The sequence below is a fragment of the Diceros bicornis genome, chromosome 11, assembly GCF_020826845.1.
Source record: "Diceros bicornis minor isolate mBicDic1 chromosome 11, mDicBic1.mat.cur, whole genome shotgun sequence".
NCBI lineage: Eukaryota > Metazoa > Chordata > Mammalia > Perissodactyla > Rhinocerotidae > Diceros > Diceros bicornis.
The window spans coordinates 65,880,306-65,902,291 of NC_080750.1; the positions used below are offsets into that span (position 1 = coordinate 65,880,306).

At 44.5% G+C, this 21,986-nt stretch overlaps 1 protein-coding gene across 6 annotated transcripts in view; it reads left to right on the forward strand.

Annotated features, from left to right (window-relative positions):
- The window catches only part of NUGGC (nuclear GTPase, germinal center associated), a 55,247-nt gene extending 33,891 nt beyond the window's left edge, over window positions 1–21,356 (forward strand). For all 6 annotated transcript variants that reach the window (XM_058550441.1, XM_058550442.1, XM_058550437.1 and 3 more), the window contains 8 exons: window positions 726–859; window positions 4,721–4,885; window positions 11,162–11,319; window positions 12,831–12,969; window positions 14,152–14,260; window positions 14,900–15,036; window positions 17,786–17,876; window positions 21,112–21,356. In XM_058550441.1, coding sequence (XP_058406424.1) covers window positions 726–859; window positions 4,721–4,885; window positions 11,162–11,319; window positions 12,831–12,969; window positions 14,152–14,260; window positions 14,900–15,036; window positions 17,786–17,876; window positions 21,112–21,251 — 1,073 coding nt within the window. In that variant the 3' untranslated portion in view covers window positions 21,252–21,356. The remainder of the gene's footprint in view (window positions 1–725; window positions 860–4,720; window positions 4,886–11,161; window positions 11,320–12,830; window positions 12,970–14,151; window positions 14,261–14,899; window positions 15,037–17,785; window positions 17,877–21,111) is intronic.
- Window positions 21,357–21,986: the final 630 nt, after the last annotated feature.

Here is a 21,986-nt window from a genome sequence, read left to right on the forward strand (position 1 = left end):
CGGTGAAAACTGGTGAGGAGGCAGGATCTGAGCTTGAAATGGCTTAAAATGTGCATGCATTTCACTAGACGTGGATGAGTGTGAGTGGAGATTAAGGAGCAGAAGGTGTGAAATGTTTCCAGAAATGGAGGAACTGCTTGAACAAGGATACAAAAGAAATAATCAGCATAGCATATGCAGGGAATAATATAGAAAAATTTCCACTTACAGCAATAATGGGAAATAAGTAGGGTGGCATCTGTTTCTTCTGACTAACAAAGGGTTAGGGCTAATTTAAGTTTCTAATCTGGAATCCCACTCGTCAGAGGTTCTTATCCCTTTCTACATCAAGCATGAGCTATTTTGATATTAAGGGTTATTTGACATAGAAAAATCCAGGGAGACTGAAGAGCTGAGACTCTAGAAATGTGAGCACCTTCAGTTCCACTATTCAGGTAAGTACCAATCCAAAGGGAAGTGCCAATTTTTTTAACCAGCCTGCACTTTTCTATGTAGTTTGTTTTATACTGCTAAATAAAATTAATATTCATCATTGCTGATCTACCGTTCATTACTGTTGATCCTAGAGCTGGGAAAAATGTCCCCGGAAAGGTTGGTTTAGTGGGCACCCGGCACACATAGCATCTCAACTGTAGTTAATTCAGACTGCCATCCTGATTTGCTAATTTTTATGAATTCTATTTATTTTGAACTCTAAAATTGGTTGTGCTGCCTGTGAATTCCAGAAATCCCCAAGTTAAGAGAATATATCAGGAAAAGGCTCTTGGACAAGAAGAGGAGGATGGTGACCAAGTATGTTACTGAAGCCTTTGGCCTGTTGCTCCTCACAGACAGTTTCAGCTGCACGGAAAACCTGCCGGTATGGAAGACACTGTCTGTATGTGCTCTGCCTCCCAGCCTGGGCAGAACACTCCCTTTTACCAAGTCAGAAAATTAACTTACAGTATTTTTTCTTTCCGTATCAAAGAAAGATGCTAACCTCAGAGAATCTAAAGAGGACAAAAGGATAATTAGAGGTTTAAAATTGTGACATTTGATTAAAAAAAAAAAAAAAGAATATTTTACCTGGGATAGATAGGCTGAGGGGAAAATGTAAAAATAGTGGCTACTTTCACCTCTCCTGAGACTTGAATAAGATGGAATGTGTTTAAGTGATGGCAGGAGTGGTTTGTTTACTTCTTTCTAGTGGAATACAGACGATTCTTGGTTATCCTCCGGAGACGTGTTTATGTGTACAGTCCAAAAAAGTTTCGTCTTTCTGTGGATTTCCTTCATGCCCTGGTGCTGTCAGGATCTCACACTCAGAGCAGCATAGGGAAATAACGTAAGAGGAAAGAAACTAGGAGGGACTTTGAGCAAAGAGTTTAGATATTTATCTTCACAGTCTAGAATGCAGGCCTTCTGAATGATCACTTAAAAATTACTTTTCTCATAGTAGTGGGCAAATTTATCCCTTTGATGGGTGATTTTTTTTTTTACCCTAAAATAAGAGGTATAAGCTGCTAAATTAGAGGCTTGGGGTAGTTTTGGAGAAAACTCTGTTGCTGGAATCAATTACCAACTGCATTGCTTCCTTGTGAGGGACTGAATATATAACGGACAATCGTATATAAAAACAGAACTCTGATCCACAGCCTGCAGCAACCTGCCTAGGAAACCAGCCCCTTATGTGCAATAAGAGCTCAGGAAGCCAGCCTGCTGTCAGTTAGACTTATGGAAAGGCAGACTGCTAAGTCTAATAACAATCCAAGAAGCTAAACTCTGTAACGATTGGCCCCAAATGGCCAGACCTTGGTTAATGACTGACAGCTTCCCTAATCTTTATCCCTGCTTCCAACTTAGGACCAACTAGAGAGAGCCAAATATGCATCCTAATGAATCACAGAGGATCCCCACTTTTAGTTAGCTCTCCTGCGGCTTCCCTGTGCCAGTGGCCTCCCATCAGGGCATATGTGAAGCCTACCCACCCCTCGGCCTGCCTTTGAGTCTTTGCCAAACGCAAGTGATGGTAGCTGACTCCCTTGCTATAGCAAGCTCTGAATAAATAGGCTTTGTGTATTCTCATTTGGTTGGTGTTTATTTATTTCCGCACTTTCTTTCACCCATCAGATTTGCACAACTAAGTCTGACTTCTTGTTATGCAGAACAGGGAAGGGGCAGAGAAAGTGAAAGTGCACCAGTAGGGCCCTATGAGAGTTCAACGGGCTGGTCCTGAGAATGTGGGAAAGTGAACCTGGGGTAGCCAGTGGCAAGGAGAGGCAGACAGTGGGACCTGACTTCCATGTGAAAAGGAAGCAATGCCAAATGTAGATGGTCTATGCAGTTTTGGTCAAATGTTCACATTTAAGAAATTCTGTGTAAAAGTGACATATGGAGTGAAATTCACTGTCCTTTTCATCATATTTCTTATGCCTTGTTTTGGTCTAGTTCTGTAAGAAAAAAAAAAAAAACTCTCCTGAAATCTAAGATTTTCTAATTTGACTTTTGTCCTCTGAAATACTGGGGAAGGGTTTGACCTTCTAACTTGCCGAAAAAGTTCTTAAGGTTGAAAGTTGCCTCTCTGCCCAGCAAAAGATTGCTTTTGGAAGTGCTTATGGAAAATGAATCAGACGTGGTGCTGTGTGTATTTGGTTTATTTTACAAACACAAGGACAAAGCATTTTGCAATCAAACTTAGAATGCCTGCCCCACATGCTCTCCTCTGCTGATGCGGAGGTACAGCCTGTGTGGGGGCTCAGTCCCATCCTTGCAGCCAGACTCCAGGCGACAGAAAACACAGAGAAGGGGGCTGGTTGGCACTTCTGTGCTAGCCTATTAGAGGGAGTTGCCAGCAGCTTTCCTCAAAATTCCTTGGCCTTAGATATTGGTCTCAGTCTTAGTTCTTTGATAGAAAGTTGGAAGGCAAAAGTTTTGTCAGTTCCTTTGCATTCTGGAAAAATCAAACCTAAAAATGTGTGTGATTGATCATTTTTTAAGATTGTGACTCAAACCAAAAAATTTAGAGTTTGGATAGTTAGTGACTTTAAATGAACAGGGATCTCGTCCTTAATTTTTTTTTTCTTTTTTGTGAGGAAGATCAGCCCTGAGCTAACATCCATGCCAATCATCCTCTTTTTGCCAAGGAAGACTGGCCCTGAGCTGACATCCGTGCCTATCTTCCTCCACTTTATGTGGGACGCCACCACAGCATGGCCTGACAAGCGGTGTGTCGGTGTGCGCCTGGGATCTGAACCTGGGCCGCCAGCAGCAGGACGCGCGCACTTAACCACTACGCCATGGAGCTGGCCCCCGGAATTCTTAATAGTGAAAACTATGAAAATCCCAAGGGTGTTCCTAAGGCTGAATAGTCTCCACAAACTCTAAAACTCGTCAACTCTAAGATTCAGAGTGTGGGAGTTTGAGGCTGTTTTCAGGATCATTCAGTCCCATTCACTTACTTCAAAGATGGTGCAATTGAGACCCAGAGAAGCTGTCATCTATATAAGGTCACACATCAATTTGAGAGCTATTTCTGTCATCAAATTTGGACTAGAACTTAAAAACCTACATTATCTAGCAGTTGCTCCATGCCACTCATTCACTCCACAAATGTTTATGGACTGCACTCTCTGTGCCATGCCTCAGAAGAAACAAACAGGAATAACACAGTCTGTCCCTTCAGCAAGTTCCTAGTCCAGGGAAGGAGATGTGGAATGACAGAGACATAGCAGAGCAGGAGGAATGCTGTGCACAGGGGTGTACAAAATGCAACAGGAACGCAGGAAAGAGAGCCCAACTCTGCCCTGGAGAGTCTGGGAAAGCGTCACATGGGAAGTGACTTTTGAGCTTTGTCTGGAAGGATGGGAAGTTGGGAACAGCTTGTGCAGCTGCATGGAGTCACAAAAGGGATGACACATTTGAGGAATGGTAGCAAGTTCAGGGCAGCTGCGTGGGAGGACATTTCGGGCAAACAGAGCTGTGGTGCTGGAGAAGTTGGTTGAGTCCTGGCTACCAAGGGCCTTAAGTGCTGAGCTAAGGTGTGTGGCTTCCATCTGCTTCAGACAGGCACTGTGTGGTCCCCCAAGGTTCTCACACAGGGAACAGACACAAATTCCCAGTTTGGAACCTGGAGGTCCAGGCTGCCACTGGTGGTCACCCCCTTATATTATTTAAATAGATATTTTCCTCCCTGTATTCTTTGAAGAAGGGGCCAAATCTTTCTTTTTGTGGTCCTGTAGCTTTGCTATTCAAAGTGTGATCCAGGGCCCAGAAGATCAGCATCACCTGGGGCTAGAAATGTAGAATCCCAGGCCCTCAGATTTGAACAAACTCTCCCAGTGATTTGCATGGACATTAAAGTTTGGGAAACACTATCCTCGAAATCTGCCTTGTGCACAGTCAAAGCTGTTAAATGTTTGTCGAATCTGATGTCGTTGGAAAAATCTGTTTTAATAACAACTGAGTTTTTATTTGGATGGTTACTCCTCCAAATAGCCTTATGGATTATACACCTGAAATAAGTTGCAGGAGGCATATATTTGTTCTGTTCTTCAATCCCATAAAACTTAAGGAGGTCTGTGCACCAAGGGGTGCCTTTTTGGGATGTTAAGGAGAAGTCAACCATGGGAGCTTAGCTCAAGCTAAATCTTGTGTTGGTGGGCAAGCTTAAAGGAAGCCAAGTGAGGAGAAAGTGCCTTTAGGGAGGGGGTGGCCTCACGCTCCTTCTGGCCCTTGTCCCTAGAATGAATACTTGCATGTGAGTAGCCTGCGGAGATTTGTGGAGGAGAGGATACAGCTGCTGGAGAAGGCCATCGACCAGTGCTTTGCCCACATAGCACAGCCTCTGCAAGAAGGGGTCAGAAATGCCAGGACTTCCTATCGACGGATCCTCGGGGCATGCTTGGTGGTGAGTGACCCTTTCCAGGGAAAACCCATGATGTTTGGTGAAGTCTACCTAATCCCCAAGCTCTTTTTTCATGATCCCATTGCTTTTGAAGGAAAGAAAGAGCTAGAAAAGAATAGGAGAGAGTGAAGATTGCCTGTAGGAAAGCATATAGAGGAAATTGTTGAACTGTGCATTGCGAGGACCCAGGAAAGGGTACATGGTTCAGTAGAAACAGCTGGGATTTAGGATCTGAGGGTCTTATTTTGAGTGGCAGCTCCACCAAACGTCCATTGTATAGCCCTGGGCAAGGTCCTACACCCATTTAGGCCTGTGGATTTTTCTTTTGTAGAATGGGGGTGCTAAATACTTGCCCTACCTATCTTATAGGGTTGATGTAAGTATCAATTAGATTACACAATAAGAAAACATCTTGTAACCTCTACTTGGCATGCAAATTGTTGTTTTATATTTTAATTAGTTATATCGGGTTTCTGAGGGATGAAAATGTAAGTGTAAGGCAGTATTTGTCTAAGGCTAAGGGGTGAAAAAAGGAGGACTGTTGTGTTAGTTTGCTCTGGCTGCTATAACAAAATACCACAGACTGGGGGGCTTAAACAACAGACATTTATTTCTCACAATTCTGGAGGCTGGAAGTCCAAGATCAAGGTGCTGCAAGGCTGGTTTCTCCTTGGCTTGTAGATGGCCACCTTCCCACTGTGTCTTCACATGGCCTTTCCTCTGTGTGCGCATCCCTGGTGTCTCTTCCTTTTCTCATAGGGACACCAGTCCTGTTGGATTAGGGCCCCACTCTTGTGACCCCATTTAACCTTAATTACCTCCTTAAAGGTCCTGTCTCCAAATACAGTCACATTGCGGGTCAGTGCTTCAACCTGTGAATGTGGAGAGACACAATTCAGTCCATAACACCTGTTGAGAAGAAGGGGTGATGGAAAACACTGCTCGTGTGGCAAGGACGATACAGAAGTCTCTAGCGCTGAGAGTAGTGCATAGTGTGTGTTGTTGTGTTTCTTTTTAATAGGAGTTGGAAAGTTGGAACGTTAGCAGTGAGAAGGTGGTGTGTAATGGAGCTCTACCTTTTTGTCGGCTTTTTCATACACACAGATGATACCAGCTTTCTAGTGTATGGTCTCTTATGAGTGTTGTTATCTGCGTGGTTTTTGTAAGAGCTTGTTTAGATATCTAGATTAGTAAGTATGTGCTGCAACTAGGCTGAAAGAGAGTAGGAGATACCTCTAGTGTGGACAAAGAATAAATGCAAAAAGAACTAAAAGCTAAGAGAGTAAAGAAATGGAATGAATCCGGGGTCACTGGAGAGGACTGTTAGAGTTTGGGTATAGGAGAATGATAGCTAGTGTGCCTTCCGCACAGCTGGTCGGTGGCTGAGTATCCATGAATGTAGCATGTGTGCATGATTTCAGTCATTCATTCATTCAGCAAACGTGAAGGAAATGCTTACTCTGGTGCCAGATACTGTGCATTAACTTATTGAATCCTCACAACAATTCTGTGTAGTAAATGCTCTTATTGTTATTTTAGTTTTATAGCCTCCCAGAGGCTGAATAACTTGTCCATGGCCACACATGGGATCCACATCTACCCCAGGCCTGTCCAGCTTCAGAGCCTGGACGTCCAACCCCTACACTTGCCTGTTGCATCTCCCAAACTGTGCTCTGAAAACTATTGTAGATACTTGTAATTACCAACCAGTTACATAGTTTAACATTTGTAAATCCTCATAAGAGTAGTGAAGTTTGGTGCATTCACTCGTTTCTTCAAGGACTATTGACTACAGGCGTGGGTGCTAGGAACAGCATATCCCACTGATGAAGGGCATGGGCTCTGGTTTGAGTCTCGGTTTCCCCATCTACCAGCTGTGTGACCATGGACAAGTTACTTAGCTCCTTTGTGCCTCAGTTTCCTCATCTGTAAAATGAGGACAATTGTACTTATGTCATAGGGTTGTTGTAAAGATTAGTTGAAATACTGCATGTAAAGATATAGCCCCAAACTTGACCAAGGCACTCAGCACATAGAAAGTGTAATAAAGGTCAACTGTTATTATTATTAGGTTTAGGGGAATAGAAAGAAGACCCAAGTACAGTCTCCATGCAGAGGAGACGAGATAGCATGGAACAATAAAAGGTCGCATGTGGTGAGGACCACACGAGAGCCCAGAAATTCTCCAAGTGTTCAGAGGAGGGAGAGCATTCTCGTGGGCTGTGGCAGGTTGGAATCTTTTGGCTGCAAATCAGAGTCCCTAACTCATGGCAGCCTGAAGCATGAGGAAATGTATTGGCCCATGTGACTGAGATCCAGAGGAGAGTGGGCCTGGGGGGATCAACATAATGCAGTGGCTCTGGCCCTCTGTGTCTGCAATCCCCTTGCTCTCCTCTAGGTATGGGCTTCATTCTCAGGCTGCTTCCCTTGTGGTGACAAAATGGCTGTAGCTGTCCTTGGACTCACATCTCTGCAGCGCAAACTCTAGAGCAGGGTTTGTCAACCTCAGCATTATTGACATTTGGGGCCAGATAATTGTTGTGAGATGCTGTCCTATGAATTGTAGGATGTTTAGCATCCCTGGTCTCCACCCACTAGATGCCAGTAGCACCCTCTACTCTTCAGTAGTGACGAAATTGCTCCAGGTTGAGAGCCAGTGGCCTAGAGGAAGAGGATGGTCATTTCTGGGAGGTGTCTCATAAGAGTGAAGAAACTTCCTCCTAGAAACCCCAGCAAACTTTCCTTGGTATTTCTGTGCCTCTCAATGAGTCACATGCCTATTTCTAAACCAGTCTCTGAAACAAGAGAATGCCTTGTCCCAAATAGTTTAGGCCTAACAGGACTAGGTAAGGGACAGCTGGTAATTGCCAGGAGAAGTGAGGAGTGGATGTTGAGAAAGAAATCACAGGGTATATTAGAGGACAACCAAATAACCCTTCTACAGAGGGTGATATTTGAGTCTGGCCCTGAAAGATCAGTAGTATTTCCACATGCAGAGGCATGGAGGGGAAGGGTAGGCATTCCAGGTGAGGAAGGACAAACACTTTTGGGAGCCAGCATGTGGGTTAGTCTGTCTACCTGTACGTTAAAGTACAGACAGCAGGGTTCTGGGGTATTAGGCTGGAGACAGTCAATTTATTGGGGACTTTAGACCAAGTCAAAGGGTTTGAATTTGGTGAAGTTTCGAGCAGGAGAATGGCTTCGTCAGAGCTATGCTGTGGGAAGCTTAATGTGCTCCTAGAGTGGGAAAAGGTGGAGGCAGAGAGTCTGATTGAGAGTCTCTTAGATTAGGTGAGACACAGTGAGGTTCTGAACTAGGGTCATAGCAGATGGAATGGAAAGGAAGAGATGGCTTGGAGAGCAAATTTGAAGGATGTTTCAATCAGAATTGTCAATAGTTCTGGTATGGGGGATGTGGGAGAGCAAGGAGGCAAAGACTTCTGGGAAGATCTGCACCTAAGAGAGACCTCATAAATTAAAAAAAGGAATGGGGGGGTAATGTGTTCAGTATCGGAGAGTATGTATTTAGTTTTTAATCCAGGTGGAATATCTAATAGCATGATGGAAATGTGGGACTCAAGCCCTAGAGAGAGGGGGCACTGGAGGTCTAGATTTGATCATCACCTGCAAGAAATTGATAGTCAGATCTATAGGAGTGAATGGTGTTGAGAAGGAGTAGAGAGAAGGGCAATACAATGACATTACCTCAAACAGAGGCCACATTTAGGGAGAAGAAAAACAAGGAGGAGCCGGGAGAGGGGCAGAGAAGGAGTAGTCTGGGAGGTAGTAGGAGGAGGAAATAGTGTAATGCTCATTTGCTTGTGCTTATTTTTAGTGTAATGCTTAATTTCTTGTTTTCCAATAAGAAAACCAAGGCAGGAAAGTTTGTTAAGGAGGTTATCAGATACTCCTGAGAGGTCAAGCAGAATTGGCGTAAGGAAAAGGCTATTTGGCCATTGAGAGTATTCATTGGTGACTGTGGTAGGCAGCCTCCAGGATGGCCTCAGTGAGCTTCACCTCCTGGTATTCGTGTCCTTGTGGATTCTCTCCCTCATTGAATGAGGGCCAGTAGAGTGCTGCAGAGGGAACAGTGTGTAGCTTCTGAGACTAGGTCATCAAGGGCCACTGAAGCTTCCACGTTGCTCTCTTGGATCACTCACGCAGGGGGAGGCCAGCCTCCACATGTGAAGTGGAGCAGCTGTGTGGAGAGGCCACATGGAGAGGAGCCGAGGCCCGTCACCAATAGCCAGCACCACCTTGCCAGCCCTGTAGTGAGCCTCCTTGAAAACAGAGCCTACAGCTCCATTCAGGTGACCATAACCCCACCAACACCTGATGGAACCTCACAGAGAAGCCCTGAGCCAGATCTGGCTAGCTGCTGGGAAAGTTCATCTCATGCATGCAGTTTTGACCCCTACTTGGCCACATAAGAATGGGCCTTGGGCCTGGAACACTGTCTTACCAACAGATAAAAGCCCTCACAGCCTGTGCTGGGCTTATTGTCTTGTGTGGGAGTATCTTTCCCTGTTTTATGCTCAGTGTATACTTTTTTATTCTACTTAGTGCAGGTGTCAAAGGCCTCAGGCAAGCTCCGAGTTTCCTGTATTTCAGATCCGTGGGGGAGGGCTCGGGTCCTTCTTACTGCAGCACAAAGTGGGATGTGAGCCACCACGTCACCTGCGTCAGCTGTGGAGTGGATCCGCTGGCCACGGGGACCCGTGCACGGCGAGGGGCTGGATCTTGTGCACACTTTTTCCTCCTCTTCCTATAAGTAAACACTGTACCGCTTGAGCCTGGTGTGCATGTTGTCTGTTCTCAGCGACCTTGAATCGTTCACTGGTCTCTTCCCTGGGTGGCACTTATCTGCCTTTTAACCTTGGCTGCCAGCCCGGCCATCCAGTGAACAGTGAGACAACAACAAGCCATACTCGATTTCCTGACCCGTAGAACTGGTGAGAGATAATGAGTGTTTATTATTGTTTGAAGCCACTAAATGTGGGGTAATTTGTTTCATAGCAATAGATAACTAAGTGACCCTGGAGAGAACTGTTTCTATGTGATGGTGGAAGATCCCAGATCACAAAATGTGAATAAGTGGGTGTTGAGATGTGAAGGCATGAGGTGGAGACCACTCCTGTGAGACCATTTGCTTGTGAAAGGAAGGAGGCCTTCAGGCCTTCACTAGGACTTCATCCTCTGAATTGTCCCCTCTCTCACCTCTTTAATGGCTTCTTTCTCTGTGACTACAGACATACCCAAGGTGTTCCTATTTGATAAGCAACTTTCCTTTGTGATCAGAATTGGGCTAACCTTTATATACTAACAGCATATCATTATGTAACATAGTAAAATAACCTGAATGTCTAATAATAAGAGAATAGTAAAATGAATTATTATACATCCATATGATATTATATTATGTGGTTATTGAAATAATTTTTTGAAAGTATTTACAATGAATTGAGGAAATGCTCATTGTTATAATATTAACTGAAAAGAACAGAATATTAAAATATATATATATGGTGTGATGCCATTTGTATCATGCTACACAGGCATTGACTTGAAACATATTCCCTTAAAACATATATCATTGATTGATAATCACAAAGACCTCCACTGAAGTTTTGGTCAGTGCAAATGTACTTTTATTCTCTTTACTAAGTTTCACTATCTGGCTGAAATTTATCAATGTGTCTTATAGCTCTAGCTTCATAATGTTTTCCCTTTGATTTGTTAATTTATTTCTGTGGGAAAAATATTACAAAGATATACAAATCAATTATATTTCATTAGATATTTAACAAAAAGTATAAAAATTTGGACCAACTTGGAAAATCTGAAATATATACTCACAGTAGGGTCATAGCACATTTTCATTTAATGATTGCTCATTTAACAGTATTTATCAAGCACTACTTATGTTGTTGCCAGATGGTGAGGACATCAAGATGAATAAGACATTGTGCCTGATCTCTACAAGGTGATGGTCTAGTATAGGAGCCTAATGAGTAAACAGACAAATACAAAACTGTATGAGAAGACTTGTGATCAAAGTGAGCACGGGTGCTTTGGAAACCCAGGGCAGGGGTACCCGGCTGACTTGAGTCGTGACTGCTGTCCTCTCTGTCCGGCTTAATAATATGTTGAAAGATCAAGTTGTCTCTACTCTTCCCCGTGATTCTTAGTAATAGCCTTTGGCCAAAGGCAATGCATTTCTGATCCTGTGACCTAGTTAATGCCTGCTAACTCTTACTAACTTTTTGTTTAATTATCTAGAGGAGTAGAGGAAACCAGGGTTTTCACCAGACTCTGAAAGCTGTTTGCCTGAAAAATGGCATCTATGCCTCCAGGACTCTCGCAAGAATAGACCTGAATGAAGCCATCACTCAGCCCATCTATGACCAGATCGATCCTGTTTTTGGAGGCATTTTTGGGTAAAAGATCCTTCATCTTGCTCCTTTGTGAACAAACATCTGAAGAACGTTGGGCCAGAGTCTCATCTTTAAGAATCTGTACTTTGCATCTGGAAGTGTAAAGAGTAGCTTGCAACTTGAGGAGCAAAGCTTAGTCTTTGGCAAAACACAAAAGCCTTCTTGGTTTGGTTTACTTAAAAATTTCGCATGGTGACCTGAATGTTGCTTTCAGACTAATATTATGATTCCCATTATTTTTCAGATATCTCATACATGCAGTAGGGGATAAATTTTCTTATGGATCTGAGCCCAGGACAGGGTATTTTGGTTGGAAAGTGTGGAGTTAAGCAAACATGTAGCCTTCATAAATTTTCCTGAATTCAAGAAGGGGAAGTGGCTGGCTGATGGCTGTTTGTTTTTGACATACCACGTGCTCATACACTTACCAGCTGTGTGACCTTCAGGGTGCCCCCTCCTTCCCTCCTTCCTTGACCTCCAATCCTTTTCTCCATTAACAGAAACAGAATCTCCTCATCCCTGGTGCAGCAGCCCATCCCCAGTCCCCCTCCTTTGCCTCTGGCATTTCACCTGGTCCACCACCTGCTGCTGCTTGAACCATTCTACCTTTGCTTGATTCTTACTCAGTGCCTCCCTTCCCACCCCCATCTTCCTTTAAACTCATTTAGGATCATGGCATTCCACCCACGCCCACCCCACCCTTGTTACAGTCTGTAGAGTGAACTCCAGATTTCTTAGAATGGAATTCAAGACATTGCACCTGCTTCCAAGTGGCCTTTCCAATCTCGCCCCTCGCTGTGGCCCAGTGTCAGCCCTCTGCTTTAGCCAGCCTGGAGGGTTGCAAAGAGCAATTGAGATGTACCAGGAACTGTGCTAAGCTCTTTGCATGCATTATCTCATCGAATCCTCCCAATAACCCTCTGAAGTGGCTTCTGTCTTTTTACAAGTGAACCAACTGAGTTTCAGAGGCGTCATACAGCTTTCCCAGTGTCACCCAGCTCATAAGCAGAGAGCTAGGAGTTAAAGCCTATGTCCTCTCTATAACCTGCTGCTTCTTACTCCTGGGATGTTCCCTATGTTGTCCCCATGGGGAATAACTCCTTCTTCTTTTCACTTCCCTAAATCTCACCCATCTTTTAAGATGTAGTTCAAGTCCCACTCTTCCAAGTGGATACACCTTGGCAGTGGAAAGACTGAGTTTTGAGGTTAAACAGATCAGTGTCCAAGGCCTGGCTCTGCAACTTACTAGCTGTGTGGCCTTGAACACGTCAGCAATCTTCTCTGAACCTGTTTTCTTTTCTGTAAAATGGGCATCATTGCACTGATTTCATAGGTTTTTATTTCAAGGGCCAGGCACAGCACAATGCCTGGCACATTATAGGAATTTGATAACTGTTAGATCTCATCCCCTTTCTCTTAAAAATGAATAAAAGGATACCAGCCAGTTTCCTCTTTCTTTTAGCCCCACAGTAGCCACGTTGTCTCTTAACATTTTACGTTGCTTTCCCCTGTAGAGCTGGAAAGCCCACTGGTTCAGCTTTGATGCCTCACATAGATGCTTTTAAGCACTCTCTACAGGAGAAAATGACAGAAATTGGGATAAAAAATGGCTGGAAATACAACAGCTGCAAAAAAAGTTTCCTAATCCAAGAGGTAAGACCCTTATAAGGTGAAGAGGGCAGGGAGGTTGGGAGTGGCTTTCTTCCCAACAGGATTTTGGAGGTTGCCTGTCTCTCCCCTCTTGTTCCCCTGGAGTGTGCAGGGTCTGGGCGTGTCCCATAGCAGACGCTGTGAGATACGAAACACAGTGGGTGGGGGAGAGAGGAGCGGTCCTGAGACTGCCACTGAGGTGCAGGACACCAAGGCAAGCTTTGTTCCGCTGTGAAGCAACTGATAGTGAATGCTGAGGTGGTAGACTCAGTTCCCAGGAAGAATCTTCAAGGAATCCTTGGATATACAAAAATTTGAATCCACTTGTAACATTTTAACTAACTTCTCTATCATTTTTGCCAATATTATGAAGTATTATCCAAAGCATTGAAGCTTAAAGAAGTGTCATTTTTTTGCAGATGATTTTTTAGTTTTGAGTACCCAAGACTCTTGTCTGTGACCCATTTTCTTCTAGGCTGTGTTATTCCGTTCAGGCAGCTATAACAAAATACCATAAACTGTGTGGCTTATAAACAACAGAAATTTATTTCTCGCAGTTCTGGAGGCTGGAAGTCCAAGATCAAAGCATGGGCAGATTTGATGTCTGGTGAGGGCCCACTTCCTGGTTCAGAGAACGGCCATCTTTTCACTGTAACCTCACATGGTGGAAGGGGCAAAGGAGCTCTCTGGGGTCTCTTCTATATAGGGAGTAATCCCAATCGTGAGAGCTCCCTCCTCAGGTGCTAATCACTTCCCACCTCCTAATGCCATCACATTGAGGGGTTAGGATTTTAACATATGAATATTGAAGGGACACAGATATTCAGTCCATAGCACAGGCCCAGCTGAAATTACATGGCAACACTAGAGAAATATCCTGTGCCTCCTCCACCCTCCCCCAAAGAGGGCCTGTTCCAGCACCTTGCCTGTGCCTGAGTTCAACTCAGCAAATACTTACCAAGTTGTTTGTAGGTGCCAGGCATGGTGCGAAGCACTTTGGGATATAAAGATGCTTGAGGCATAGTTCCTGCCTGTGAGAAGCTCACAGCCTAGTTGTGGAAACAACATGTAAATAGCCAACCAGAATTATAAGGCAGAGGGAAATGGTGGCCCCACACTGGGACACCTGACCTGCTTCTGTGAAGGAATTGTCACAAACGGCCTTTTGTTAATGTGGATTCTCAGATAAGTGCCATCCTGGGAGGCCTGGAGGAACACATCCTCAGAAAGAAGAGGAGGATCTATGAGTCTCTCACTGCCTCTGTTCAGAACGACCTGAAGCCCTGTTATGAAGGTGGGTCTGGAGGGCAACATTCCCTTCCTCTAGGGTCTCTCTGTTAGCTCCTCTAGCATCCTTTTCTGCTGCTCTCCCCTCAAAGTATTTGTCTTCCTGCACCCTAAGTCCCCAAGACACTCTTACATTGAAAACCAAATAATTGCAAAGTTATGGGGAGAGGTAATTCATGAGCCACTTTTATCTGTGTGTTTCCAGTTCCTTCTGTCCACCCTTTATCTAGACACCTTGCTTCTCCTCTCCATGCTGCATCTCAGCTAATTAAACTATAACATCCATTATCCAATTTGCATTCTTATTTTCCTGAAGTATTTGTAAACTCACTTTCTAGCTCCCATTGTTTTTTCTTGGGGTGGGGAGTGGAATTTTGTAAGCTTCTGCTTAATTCACTCATTAGATTTTCTGAGTGATAGTTATCTAAATATCGAGAGTGTTAATTTTTTTGTATCATGTTATTATAAAACTATTTCCACTGTATGGAAAATGGTGCTACATATATGAATAATGTAAGTGTGTGTGTATGTACATATATACATATGTGTGCATGTATGTATTTTGTTTGTTTGCTTGTCCTTCTGATGCTAAAGATTTCTAAGCAAGTCGTTGCTGTGGTGTGACTGTGGCTATCATTTTTGCCAGAGGCAGCTCAGATCACCGGCAAAAAAGCGTGTGAGAGAATGAAAGATGTCATCAGAAGAGGGGTGGACCAGCAGGTGGCCGAGGGCATGTTTGAAAGGGCTCAAGAAAGGATGCAGCACCAATTTCAGCAGCTGAAGGTATTCCACATCCATAGTCTGAATTCCAGTCCTGAAGAGGCTCCTGGGGGAGTAGAGGAAGCGGGTACAGAAGATGGAAAGAACTAGTAGTCATTTGGGCCCAGATAGAGCCAGATGCCTTCTGCAAAGTGGGCCCAACCATTGCCCACGACGCCGGGAGAGGAGGCAGCTGGCACTTAGCGTTCTTCCTTCACTGCCACCATGCATGCTGGTGCTGGGCTCCCCACTGGGGCTATGACTTCAAAAATGCAGCCCCTCTGGCTCTCTCCTGCATCTTTCTCTTTAATAAGTAATTGATAGACTAACAACTGTAATATCTAGATGGGGTCCTAAGCTCTTTACATACATCAGCTCATTTAATCCCCAGCAAGTCTGTGAGGTAGGTACTATTATTATTCTCATTTTACAGATAAAAAACTGAAGCAAGTGGGCTGGCCTGGTGGCGTAGTGGTTAAGTTTGTGCTCTCCACTTCAGCAGCCTGGGGTTCGTAGGTTCGGACCCCGGGCACGGACCTACACACCGCTTATCAAGCCATGCTGTGGCAGCGTCCCACATACAAAATAGAGGAAGATGGGCACAGATGTTAGTTCAGGGCTAATCTTCCTCAACAAATGGAGAGGAAGGTTGGCAATGCATGTTACCTCAGGACCAGTCTTCCTCACACACACACCCTCACACACACATGCACTGAAGCAAGAGAGAGGTGTATCAACAGGCCACAGAGCTAGTTAGTTGCAGAGCTAGGATTTGGGACCAGGTAACCTGGCTCCAGCATCTCCAACAGCGGCATAATCTTAGGACAGGTTTTTTTTTTTTGGTGAGGAAGATCAGCCCTGAGCTAACATCCGATGCCAATCCTCCTCTTTTTTGCTGAGGAAGATTGGCCTTGAGCTAACATCTGTGCCCATCTTCCTCTACTTTATATGGGATGCTGCCACAGCGTGGCTTGATGAGTGGTGCGTCAGTGCACGCCCAGGATCTGAACCTGTGAACCCCGGGCCGCCAAAGCAGAGCACGCACACTTAACTGCTGCGCCACCAGGCTGGCCCCTCAGGACAGGTTTTTTTAATGAAAGAAATGTCTAGTCTACATAAAATATCAATAAATAAATGTCAATAAACTGTTAGAGGTCTGTCAGTTATGATACCTAGCATAGATTAGGTTCTATTCTATCTGCAGTTATGCACCACATAACAAGGTTTCTGTCAATGACAGACTGCATATATGATAGTGGTCCCATGAGATTAGTACTGCATAGCCTAGGTGTATAGTAGGCTATACTATCTAGGTTTGTGTAAGTGCTACGCTCTATGATGTTTGCACAATGACAAAATTGCCTAATGACACATTTCTCGGAATGTATCCCTGTCGTTAAGCGATGTGTGACTGTATTTGGAAGTTTCTAATGGTTTCCTTGGACTAAAGTGCTTCTGTCAAGTACACTTGGACCATCTTGTCTCAGCTCTGGGTCTCTGGCTTGCACCCTCTCCAAGTAATATAAATTCTTTGTTTTAATCCAAGCCACTGTTGGCCCCTCCCTGGCCATGTGAGTTTCCAAGTTATTCTGCTTCAATCCAGGCTTAGCTGGCCCTCTCCTGACCTCCTGAGGAACCTGGCTATTTGCTATTTCAGTCCACCTCTGGACCAACCTACTTCCTGAAGCATTTCCAGCCTGCTTCCACTCAATCTCCCCTCCTCCCACCATGGCAGTTTTGGAAAATACCTTTCTCCACAATATGAAGGATGTAATTTCTCTTGGAATAGGCTAAGATGTATCTCATTTACCAGTAGCAGCTGAGTTTCTGTCATTTAACACGTTATCACAATCCACAAAGACATGCAGAAAATTGGCCAAACTCTACAGCAGCCAATCCCCATTGAGTATATAAAAATCGGCCCTTAAGGTACCCAAGAAAACAATTCCACTAAAAAATGATTAGTACATTGAGAATGTACAAATGTATCTTAAATGACAGAAATGTAGGAAGTTGAAACTGGGCAAGATGTCAGAGCGTTCCCTTCCCTGATCTTGCGGACAAGGAAGCTGAGAGCCAGGGTGCCTAAGGTACTAGCTCAAGCCTCACAGCTAGAGCTGAGACTAAAGCTTAGGGTTCTTGGCCTGCTGTATTGAAGAAAAAAGCGTAAGACCTGGAGTCTGGAGATCCAGGTTCAAGACTGGGTTCTGTCAGTTTAGAGGAAAGAGTCAGGTAATTTTCAAAGGGAGACAAGAGGTGGTTAGAAGAGGGAACGTGGTTTTTGTTGATAGAAGGACTGAGAGTAGCAAGAAGACATTTCTCAGGCCGTTGGGTGGAAGAATCAGGTATGTCAAGTATGGCATGTTGCACAAAGCAGGCACGCAGTAAACGTTCATCCAGTGACTGACTGTGTGATAGCATAGTGGTGTAGTGACAGGCTTGTCCTCTTCTTCCATCTCTGTGGCTCCTCTTCTCTCCCCAGGCCTCCATTAGTTCCTGACTCAGTCAGTCAGCACCAGAGGTGCAATCCCCCGTGAGTCTTGATGGGCAGGAAAGGAGATGCTGAGGCAGGTGGGATCCCACAGAAACATTGCCCTGATGACTCCTCGCCCTTCGGTGTTCTCTAAAGTGTCCCCCCTTGGACCTGGCTTTGATTTTGGCAACCCCAGTCTGTACACTCTCTGCTTGGGGGATTGTGTGGGGTCCCTTTCATAAGATTCCTTTTCCCTTGGGCTGTGCCATCCTAACAGAATGACCATCCTTTTTTGTGCAGAATGGAATCACGGAGAAGGTAAAGGGCAGTATTGCCACCATGCTGACCCTTGCTTCATCCCAGGGGGATGGTCTCTACAAGGAGCTTGCAGGTAAATACATAAAACCTGTGTATAAAGGGTGATCTTGCAGACACCCCTAGCTGTGGTTGCTCTTTACTGGATTTAAGGAAATTAGGTTAGGAAGAATTTTCAGGGCAAGGAATGGAGATGATGATGACGATTATGACTTTCCCACCCTTTGCTGAGCACCCCGTGGAGACCAAGCATTGTCCTCAGGCTTTGTGCACAGCATCTCATCGAATTCTCACTTCAGCCCTCGGAGGCAGATGTTACTGCTCTGTTTTGCAGATGCAGAAACAGAGACTCAGATTAGATGATGTGCCCAAGGATCCAGAGCTGGAAAGTGACAAACTCAAGTCCATAACTCTGCCCTGCTGTCTCCATAAACTTATTCTTTTAAAGTTGATACCTTCTCATGAAAAGCCTCATTTTCTGGTGGTGGTGGAGGAAGTTTCTCTTCATCCACCAGGAGCCTGGGGATGCAACACCAGCTGTGTGTGCCCTGTCCCTTTCATGCCATGGGCTCCACCGAGCCCTCTGGTATAAACTGGAGAGTAAACTGGTGCAAAAAGCAATTGAGCAATTTCTAACAAAATTAAAAATGCACATATCTTTTGGAGCAGAATGGCCTGTGGACAAGGTCCTTCAGGACAGCACTGTTTATGATGTCAAACATTGGAACAACTCAAATATCTATCAATAGAGCACTGGTTAGGTTAACTTACGTGCACAACTAGTGGAGGACTGAAACAACTCAAATGTCTATTGGAAGGGCACTGGTTATGTTAACTTAGGTACACAACGAGTAGAGGACCATGCAGTTGTTAAAAAGAATAAAATGACTTTATATATAGTAGTGGTATGGAACAATCTGAAATATATTGTAAAATGGAAAAAAGTAAAGTGAAGAACTGTGTGTAATATATTGCCATTTGTGAGAGGAAAAAAGGAAATACATATGTATATGCATAAAAATCCCCATGGGATACATGAGAAACTGGTCATCCTGGTTGCCTCCAAGGAGGGGAGCTGTGAAGCTGGAGGACAGGGAGACTTGCTTTGCACTCTGTATATTTTGTGCCTTTAAATTTTAAACTATGTGCACAGTTGCCTGCTGGAAAAAAAATAGGTCTGATGCCATTGCTGTGTGTCATTATGTCCAAGCGGATGTGGTCAGAGCTATTTCCAAAGTAAAAGCCATGATTGCTGCTTCTGAATGTCTGTCCTGCACTTCTCTCTCTCTGCAAAGCATCATCGTCCCCATCTCTGGCTGGGTAGCTAGACGTCTAACCTGTTCCTAATGGTCTCTCAGGAAGGAGATGACACCCTCAGACTGTAATTTATTGGGCTCTCTCGTGACTTTCTGTCTAGGCCTCCAGAGGAACTGTTTTAAGATTATAGTTATCCAATTGTGTCTTCTTTCAAGAACTCCTACTCCCGAAAGGTCTTCCGTGTCCAGGTCTCGCACACAGAAAATGTTCCCCTGAGTCTGATGTAAATTGCTCCTGCCATAATTTAAGACCATTTCCTTTTCTTCACCATCAGCAGCAAATATACACCATGTGGGGAGTACTGTGCCAGGTGCCAAAGAGATCTAAAATAGCCCCTGCAAAGTCTTACCTAGTTGGTACAACACGACGGGTAAGAATGTAAATCACAGTGGCGGATAGTATGCATTCATTCCACAAGTAGTTATAACCATCTCCTAGTGCCGGCAGTGTTCTTGGTGTTGATACAGCAGTGACTGATGCAGACAAAAATCTCTGCCTTCACGGAGCTTACAGCCCAGCGGGCAGAAGGCAGACAATGAGCAGAATAATAAAGAAAATGTGTGGCATGCCGAACGGTGATAAATGTTACGGAGAAAAATAAAGCAGAGAAAGGGGAGAGGGAGGGCTGGGAGTAGGGGACAAGGTGGTCAGAGAAGGTCTCACTGGGAATGTGACATTTAAACAAAAACCTGAGGGAGGGGACGCACTCGGGCACCAGACTGTTAGTCCAGCAGTTCAGAAGACAGTGGTTATTCAGGGCTGGGACGTTGGAGAAGCTTCATGTAAGCTGGGTCCTGGAGTGGAGACTGGAAGGATAGATAGGGTTTAAGAGGCGGCGAGGAGAGGGACACCTTCCAGACTCAGGAGCAAGACAAGTAGACTCGAGGTTCTAACTCCCTTCTTGGTCATGAGTCCCATTGCTGACCAGGCTCAGGGTGGGTGAGTCTGAGCCATAACATGGGGTGTGCAGAGCCCAGGGGGATTGGAGGGGCATTCAGGAGCAATGCCAGGGCCAAGCCCAAGGTCGGTCTGAGGTGTCCCTTTAAAGAGGACTGCATTTGTCAGGGTTCTCCAGAGAAACAGAACAAATCGAGTGTATGTGTATATATGTATAAAGAGGTTTATTTTAAGGAATTGGCCCATGTGATTATGGAGGCTTGGTGAGTCCAAAATCTGAAGGGGGAGGCCAGGAGGCTGGAGACTCAGGAAACAGTTGCAGTTCAAGTCCAAAAGTAATCTGCTGTAAAACCAGGAAGAGAGGATGTTACAGATGAAGTCTGAAAGCAGTCTGCTGGAGAATTCCCTCTTGCTTGGGGGAGACCAACCTTTTGGTCTAGTCAGCCCTTCAACTGATTAGATGAGGCCCACCCACATTGTGTCAGGCAATCTGCTTTACTCAAGGTCCATCAATTTAAATGTAAATCTCATCCAAAAATACACTCACAGAAACATCCAGAATAATGTTTGACCAAATATCTGTGCACTGCAGCCCATACAAGTTGACACATACAATTAACCCTCACAATGATATAATTTGATTGCAGATCATGGTATGAAAACCTGAGATGCCAAAACAGAGCAAATTCACTTCGAATGGGGACTGCTGGGAGGAGAAAGATCAGGGGAAGGAGAGAGATGCCTGGAGAAGACTTAGGGGAGATTTATTGTGTGGTGTGCTTTGTATCCCTCCACTGAGTGCTTGTGAGGCCTTAGTAAAGACCCAGTGATTTCCCAGAACCTTTTTTATGTGTAGTTTTGTGTTCATTTTGAGAGTGGCTCCTATGCTGAGATGAGCCTTAAGGTAAGAGAAAGAATGCCTAGTTTTATCAGGTTATTTATAAAACAAATCGATTGGACTCTCTGATCTCTCTTCTAGATCTCGTATTCTGGGACAGGTGACACAGGTCATAATAGGATTCTCAGGAGGTTTGTTTTCTGGGGACCCTTCTGAAACGGACTCTAACTCTTGATGCATGCTTTCTGCTCTTCTGTAGATGTCAAAAGTGAATACAAGGAGATGGGACAGCTGCGCAGAAGCCTGAGGGAGGTTGCTGAGAACGCAGTGCTGCGGAGGGGCATGCAAGATTTCCTCCTAAGGGTGTCCCCCAGCAAAGTTGGCCCTCCTAAAACATAGATTTAATTCTTGGGGCTTTAACACTAAAGGGATGAAAAACAAGCCTGGAGCCAAATAATTAGAATTACTTCTTTTAAAAAAATCTAATAAAGAACATCTTCCAACTGTTTCGGCTTTATATACAATATAAAATTCAATATATTATTATTACTTCTGGCATAAGCTGATTGCTGAGCAACATCATTTCATTTTTATTCTATAGCCAAAAATAGTCATCTTGAATCCCTAACAGACTTCTAAAGCTTTAGGAACAAGACACTCGTGCTTCACCAAAGAAAAATATGTAAACATTGAAAAACTTAAATATTATGGAAAGAAAAACCATTGCAAAAGAAAGCATTAGGGATCCAATTCTATTTCCCTTTTTAATACTGGTGAGACTTTTGGGTAAGGAGGTAACATTGTGCCGTGGAAACAATATGAGTTTGAGAGCCAGACAGACAAGAGACGTGGCTTTACCACTTCTCAGGAGGATTATTTAAGATCAATGCTTCTCTAACATTTTGATCTCAGGACCCTGCACTCTTAAAAATTATAGAGGACCCTGCGGGCCGGACCCCTGGTGTAGCGATTAAGTGCGTGCGCTCTGCTGCTGGCAGCCCTGGTTCGGATCCCGGGTGCGCACAGATACAACACTTGTTGGGCCGTGCTCTGGCGGCGTCCCATATAAAGTGGAGGAAGATGGGCACAGATGTTAGCCCAGGGCCAGTCTTCCTGAGCAAAAAGAGGAGGATT